The 7,500-nt window shown below is 48.0% G+C and overlaps 1 protein-coding gene across 4 annotated transcripts in view; it reads left to right on the top strand.

Annotated features, from left to right (window-relative positions):
• Positions 1 to 1,977: 1,977 nt before the first annotated feature.
• The window catches only part of LOC123513007 (serine/arginine repetitive matrix protein 2-like), a 163,852-nt gene continuing 158,329 nt past the window's right edge, over positions 1,978 to 7,500 (top strand). For 3 of the 4 annotated variants that reach the window (XM_045269809.1, XM_045269810.1, XM_045269811.1), the window contains exon 1: positions 2,597 to 5,703. In XM_045269809.1, coding sequence (XP_045125744.1) covers positions 2,745 to 5,703 — 2,959 coding nt within the window. In that variant the 5' untranslated portion in view covers positions 2,597 to 2,744. Of the gene's footprint in view, positions 5,704 to 7,500 lie in introns of all 4 variants that reach the window. The other variant, XM_045269807.1, reaches the window with a different exon arrangement.

Genomic DNA, 7,500 nt, shown 5'->3' with positions numbered 1-7,500 from the left:
TCAATCAATCAAGTCTGTCACAATACGCAGACACACACACACACACACACACACACACACACACGGAAATGAAAGCCACAGTCACACCTTTCACACACTTCCTTACCTTTCACATATTTTCTCACCTTGAGGCGCCACTACCTGTGTCAACATCATTAATTAAGCAGGAAAGCTATTCTGAGGAGACGGCGCGGCGTCTGAGGGTCAGGGCGGCGGCGCTGAAAGGTGGAACACAGGAAATCTTGCAGTCAATTTAACGTGGGATTCAATTGGATATTTTGTAAGAGCTGATTTTTTTTTTTTTTTTTTTAATCTTCTAAATTTAGTTCATCTTTGTGGTTGGAAATTGAGGTCATTGGCTCGTATTCTTGAACTTTTCACCGTTTAATCTCAACTTTTTTAAGAGGTGAATTGGAAGTTATTGGAGTTTTTAAAGGTGTTTTCATGACTTTAGTAATTGTTAACCATAAATTCTTCAATACTGATAAGAAAATGGAAAATTGATTAGCTGTCTCTGTGGCCTTTATGAAAACAATCCAGATAACGCAACAAACATTTCAGAATAAGACTCATAAACTTAATACAAATAAACAACATTCCAAGCAAGAGACACAAATACGAACATCATGTGGCTTAATGAGTGTGTGTGTGTGTGTGTGTGTGTAGAACGTTTGGCAAGTGGAAAGGCTCTATAAAAGGATGGTGATGTGGAAGAATATTCGTAGCTGTGTGAGAGAAAACGTATAGTGGTGAGATGTTTTTGTGTGTTAGGTATTAGGATGAACAAATATACAGATACGTGGTGGTCAGGCTTTGCGGAGGAATATCTGCTGTGAAAACTTTGTAGAGCTGCTGAGTGCATAACTTTTCTGGGGCACTAAATCGTGGAGGAATAAAAACAAAGTGAAAGACGACAATTCAAAAGATTTCCTGCACCAAGTTATGTCTGAAGCCACCATAATCTTGTATCCCCCAGACCCCCCCCCCTCTTCCCTTTCTCCTTACTCTCTCCACGCCCCCACGTTCCTTTCCCTCCATGACCTGACCCTCGTACTTTCCCACCACCAGGTTGCCGCCTCCACGGGTATCCAGCGCCATTAGACTTTCTCCTCGCGGCTTTCACTGAAATGAAAGCAGAGTCACAGAGGTCACCGATTAGCAACTATTTTGGCGTTTTAACAAAGTGATTAAAAGGCCTGGGGAGGGACGGGTCGTTTCATGTGTAGGGAGGACACGGCGGCCTCCCTTAACGTGCTATCCTCCCCCCCCGCCACTTGTGTGTACAGGACAAAATCACAGAAAAGGAGAAATGTGTGCATGACGTGATGAATTCAGGTGCTGTGATGTGCATGAAAATGTGTCCTCCAGCCCTCCCTGGGTGAGGGCTTGCAGCGTGTCGGGATGGTGAGAGACTGGAAGTGAAGACTGACATGGATGATGAATTTACAGTTAATCTCCAGAATTTTATGACTGGTGTTGAGAGGATGGCAGGTTTTACGGTCACATGGTGTTCGTGAGGCAGCGAGGTGTTGATATTGACTCAGGAGTGACTTGTGACCCCATCATGACTGGCGCTGGAGAAGACACCGTCAGCACCAACCTTAGCACTCCTAAGCCCCACAAACAACAGCATCACCACCACAACCTCTCTCTCAAATCCCTCAGGGCCTCTACTGCATACATCCCAGCCAAGAACGACTTCAGTTATGTTCCCTGCACTGCTGGAGACACGCCCTCTGAACAGGGAGGTAGTAAAGGGAGCCACCGTCAAGACCAAAGCCCCTTGGAACGCTCCGGGAGGCAAAGAGGTAAAGAAGCTTCCAAGGCGTTACGACGAAAACATAGCAACGTGGTCAGGTCCTACTCCTGTGAGTGTGTACGAGGAAGAGGGGAGGAGGAGGAAGATGAGGAGGAGGAGGGGGAGAAGGAGGCGGGTCCTCAAGGCGATGCTGGCGGCGCGGGGCTCAGTATTCCCGCCGCCCCTGGAGCGGACGGACGTGTGTGTTCAAAGGGAAGCATTGCACCGCGCTCCAACTCGCTTCCACAACAGTGTACCAACACCACGCCCCAGCACGGCCACGGCGGGAACCACAGCTGCGGGAGTCCCGTGCACAGGGGCCTGCATGTCAACCTGAGAGAGTGTGGATTATTCTGCGACGAGAAACAGAAAGTGCAGCGTGTGGTAAAAGTGGGTGGAGGAGAGATACAAGTAGAGGTGATAAGTAGTGAACTTATAGTGGAGAGAGAGCCACGGCAGAGTAGTGGTGACGGCAGTGTGGTGAGTGGTGGTGATACTACTGACGAGAAACCTACCAAGAAAAAGAGGAAGTTTATCATTATCCTCAAAGGCTTGCTAAGTAAATCCAAGCGCAGTGAAAAAAAGAAGTGTGTCGAAGGTGAGAGTGGGAGGGCGAGTGTCGGCGGCGGGGAGAGTGAAGCGGTAACTCACACCAACGGTTGGAATAATAACAAACGTGACGTTAAGTGTGGCGGCGGTGACGGGAGGGGCGAGGCCAACAGCGGTGCTGGGCGAGAGGCGAGGCGGTGGGGTGGAGACAAGGAGGGACGCGGAGAGACACGCCTCGACGCTGCCCGCAAACAGCAGACTTTTCTAAGCTATAATAGGAACACTACTGCCTGTAGCAACGAGGGGAATTGTGATCATCCTAGGACAGGAAATTTTGACGGAAGCCTCACGAAGTCTTCGTCAAGCAGTGCTAACAGTACTTCCAGGTGCGAGGCCAATGCTAATACAAGGAGCGGGGAGCACAGAAGGAGGCTGGGAGAACAGCGCGGCCTGCCTGGGGACACGGGAGCAGCTGACTCTACTCTACCACGCAGCCCTTACCAGCTACTCCCACGTAGAAAACGCGTGGCGGGAAGACACACGTGAGAGAAGGCTGCCCAGCACTGACCCAGAGCAGAGCTTTGCAACTCAAGAAGGGTTGAGGGACGCCTTCAGTGATGAGTCCCATGAAGAATGTCCAGAGCCTCCTCCAGATACGCAGGTAACACCATCCTCTGAGCGGAAAGAGCTCAATCATCAACAGCACTCCACTACCTTCACCTGTGAGGATCAGAGTCTTATCAATCCCTCCATCTTCACTGGTGATATTTCTGAGCCTTTCCTAGAGAATTGCGCCCTTGCGAACCAAGAAGGCATTTCTCATCCTTCCAGCGAAACCTCAGAGTCATTTACTGCAGGCAACCAATGCGAGGAGTATTCAGCAATCACAAGTGACCCTCCAGGTGATAGTGTTTGCCAACAGAGTGAAAACTGCAACCAAAACATAAAACTTGAGTATAGTGTTTCGCCTGAGGCATCGTCTAGCCAAGAGGACGACACACCTGGCCGTAAGGCAGCAACCAGCCCGCAGGGGCCAGACACAAGTCCGGTACATCCGCTGCTTACCTCGACTGAAGCGGCCTCAGACACCTCGTGTAAAGCAGTCAGAAGGCGTGACTGTGTCTCCTCCACTCTCACCACCCCCCACTACGATGCTGCTGACACTGTGTTGTATGAAGATGATGAACACAATAGTGATGACAGTGAGGGAGAATGTTCTGGATCGAGTGTGAGGCTCAGTTGCCTTCCTGCTATTCTCCCTTACAAGGAAAGGAGTGAGCCTGCGGAAAGCGATCACAGTGACTCAGAAAGTGATGAAGACAACAGTGAGTCAGACAGTGACAGCAGTGTTGACTACGACATTCCTCCAGTCGATGAGAGAATTTACGACCCGCAGTTTGATCCTTACTTCTACCAAGGCGGCATAGCTCTTGATGACGTGCCAGACGATCAGCCAATAGACTATCCATGTCCTTACGACATCAATGGTGACTATCTTGGCCACAGACAATTCACTCCACATTTCTCTTACCTGGACCATTGGAGCGGTTCCGTCGTCACCGCCCCTGGGGATTTGTACCGCAGCCAGAGCCAGCCCGAAGCTGTCACCCAGGACCAACCACTCGACGGTGACGCCCCGCTACACGTCTTTCTCAGTCAGCCCATTCCCACCCAAGCCCTTCCCGATTTCTCCCTCGAGAACAGTCTCTTACGACCAAGGAAACAGGGCCAATTTAGCTCCCTGTGCAGTTTTGGCGGGTCGCAGTTGTATACTATCACCGAGGAGGTTGAGTGCGACGATACTTATGACGATTTGTACTCTAGAAGGAACTACTCCGAGTCTAATTTGTACTTTAAGGGAGCAGAGGATCTGCTCCCAGATTCTCATTTCATAAGGGCTGATCTTTACTACGGAGACACTGACTCTGATGCTACTGTTCACAGCGAATCATCAGACGACCGAGATTCAACGGAAACACTTGATCAAGACACACAGTCCTGGGAAATACTTGAGTCAGACCAACCATTGCATACCTCTCAACTAAGACTGGCAGATTCCATTGTTCTTGAAGCAGTGGCCGAGAGGGATTCTTCAGAAGAGTTAGTCGCCGCTGAGAGTGAGCAGAAGCTGGACGGGGACAGCAGGACACGTGATAATTCACCACAACCAGAAAATGAGTGTGCCGCCATCGAATATCCAGATGAGTTCTTTTTGTTCTGCTCCGAGGCGGAGGTCACCGGGGTGGACGTGATGGAAAGTGTGGACGTGCTGCCTTACAATAATAGTAAACAAGATTTTACATACTTCAAAGTAGAAAGTAAAACTACAGATAGGAACAGTCCTATCGACCACGACTTCCTTCTGGAGAGTTACAGCTGCAGGACAACAATGAGTAACAGGGACTCCACATCCACCACTGGTATGGGTCTCCGCAATGCCTGGCAGGCGGGGCTTAACGGCACCCCTGACCCAAGAAATGGATCGTCCTCACACGTGTACCAAAACATTCCTCTTAATCGCCGCATTTCAAAGTCTAATCCAGATTTGGCTTTAGGTGACGACGAAGTTGATCAAGGCCGAGTCACGACCCGCCCCATCTACCAGAACGTGCCAGTACCCGCCAAGAGGTACCACACGCCGGGCAGGGATTCTAATAGAGGTCTGGACAACCTACGCTCCCGCGACAGCAACAGTAACTACTATGATGACTGGACGCGAGGTTCGGGGCTCCAGGTCACGTCTCCTTACATGAATGTGCCTCACAACGGACACGGAAGCGACAACTCACTCTACAACCTGAATTCCTTCAAGTCCTCAAGTTCATTGTCGAGCTCCTTGAGTGACGGTCTGGACCGTGTAGTGCCTAATGGTCACAGTGAGGAACAGCGCTCCAGCTCTGGCTCCCTCTATGATGACCAAAGGACCAGCCCAGATTTGAGATATGTTGGCCGTTCCCTTGCCCCGCCCTCGCGCGCCTTCAGGGGAGGCTCAGTGGCCGAGTCGTCGTCGTCCGGCAGCTTCACCGCCTACGCCTCAAACACCAGCCTCGACCACGACACGTTTTCCAAGACCTCCAAGATTTATAAATGGAATGGTTCTTCCTCTGTGTCAGACCTGACCTCCCTTAGCCGTGACTTGAGTTCCACCTCCTCTGACCTCAGCAGAGGTTCGGCCTCGGCCTGTGACCTGACCCAGGTGGGAGGAGAGGAGGACTGGGGAAATGAAGCACCTCTCGGTGAAACCAGCTACGCCGCCTGGTGTGCCAGGGTCCAGAACGACGACGGTGACGATCAGGACTTCGTAACGACGCTGGGCAACCGAGACACCTCGCCCTTCGTCTTCACACCCCATCAAAGTGAGTACTTTTCAAACATTTTCCATTGTTTCAACACTTCATATCTGCGGGCCTGGTGCTGCGCCATTGCACAAACCGCTAAAAAAAAGGAAAGGTTTTCATGGTTCTTGCATAATCATTTAACCGATCATCAAAATCGGAACGATTTCGAAAGACTTCGTAGCCCACATCTGGGAGAGAAGGAACAATATCTCTCTTTCTACCATTTCTCTCTCTCTCTCTCTCTCTCTCTCTCTCTCTCTCTCTCTCTCTCTCTCCTCTCTTTCCGATGCTGGTGGATGCGTGAGGCTCGTGCCGGGATGGGTCAAGGTAAGGCCACCACCTTGCGTCATCTCACTAACGGGAGAACTTGATACAGGCAGCTGGAACATATCTCGTTTTCTTTGAGGAGGCTGGACGAAGCGCGGGTGGAAAACGATAAAATATTCTTGAGTCAGAAGAAAAGAGAAAGTCTGCTGCATTTGCTCTCTCTCTCTCTCTCTCTCTCTCTCTCTCTCTCTCTCTCTCTCTCACACACACACACACACACACACACACACACACACACACACGCACACACAGAAAAAACATACGAATTCACACACAGCTCGCCTCAATGAAAGGACATAAATCTGCGTTTGCCATTAGGTCAGGAGAGGGCGTGGCATGTTAAGTGTTGGCCAATCAGCGCTGCCACCCACACAAACCCACCAATCACACTCATACAAGCCAACCTTCCCTCCTATTTTCACCGCCTACTCATTGACCTTTCACAACATGAGAGAGAGAGAGAAGGTACTTAAAGGGAACTCTTAATGGTAGTTTTTGTTCTCGGTGTGATCCACGAGCGAGATACAGAGAGAATGAAAAAAAAAAAACTTAACCTGGAAAATTATAGTAAAGTTAGTGTTTTCTTTAGAAATTCTTATCAAATAAAGACAAACCTTTATATCACAATAAAATGTTTGTATTAAAGTGAATATTTACGAAAAAAGAAAGAGACTTCCATAGATTTAGAAAATATACAAAGAAACATAACATTTTAATAAAGAAAAAGACAATATCAATTGAAAAAAATAAGGAGAGAAATTCATATACATACAAGAAATTAAAACACGCAAATAAGTAGCGTGAAAAAAAAAAGATAAAATATGATTAAGAAATGATTGATAAGTCTACGGAGGAGAGAACAAAATGAAGGTTTAAAAAAGGAAATACTTGAAGAAAAAAGCAAAAAGTCAGTGTCAATTGTTAATATGAAGTCACGACAATGATGTGGCGAAACAAAATTTGTGAGGCATCGTCTTCTCTCCTGTCATGTTACTTTTCTTCCTTTTTTTCTTTTTTTATGGCTGCATTGCTTATTTCTTTTCTTTTCCCTCCAATATAAGAAAGAATTTTTGTTGTGTCGGAAGATTCTTTCCTCCAAGACGAGAAATCTAAACATGTGCATAGATTTGAGGATTTTACACAGAGAAAGAGAGAGAGAGAGAGAGAGAGAGAGAGAGAGAGAGAGAGAGAGAGAGAGAGAGAGAGAGAGAATAAAAGAGAAAGGGAAAGAGAAATAAGTTTTGGCTGTTTGGTTATATTCTTATCTTTGTCAAGGAAGGAATGTGCTTTGTCGCTTCGCCGGAGGTTCAGCAATAAATACTGCAGTCAGGAGGAAGAGGAAGAAGCGGAGACGGAGGAGAAGAGAGTAGGAGAGGTGCAGACACTAAAGGAAAAAAAAAGGAAGAAAAAATAAATATCTTTACAAGAAATATAAAAAAAACAAAATGGACTTTCTGGCGGGACAATTTTCGTCACATAACTGGCAAT

The sequence above is a fragment of the Portunus trituberculatus genome, chromosome 35, assembly GCF_017591435.1.
Source record: "Portunus trituberculatus isolate SZX2019 chromosome 35, ASM1759143v1, whole genome shotgun sequence".
In the NCBI taxonomy this organism is placed as follows: Eukaryota; Metazoa; Arthropoda; class Malacostraca; order Decapoda; family Portunidae; genus Portunus; species Portunus trituberculatus.
Note: the sequence above shows the minus strand (reverse complement) of the source record. Positions and strands in the feature narration are given on the sequence as shown.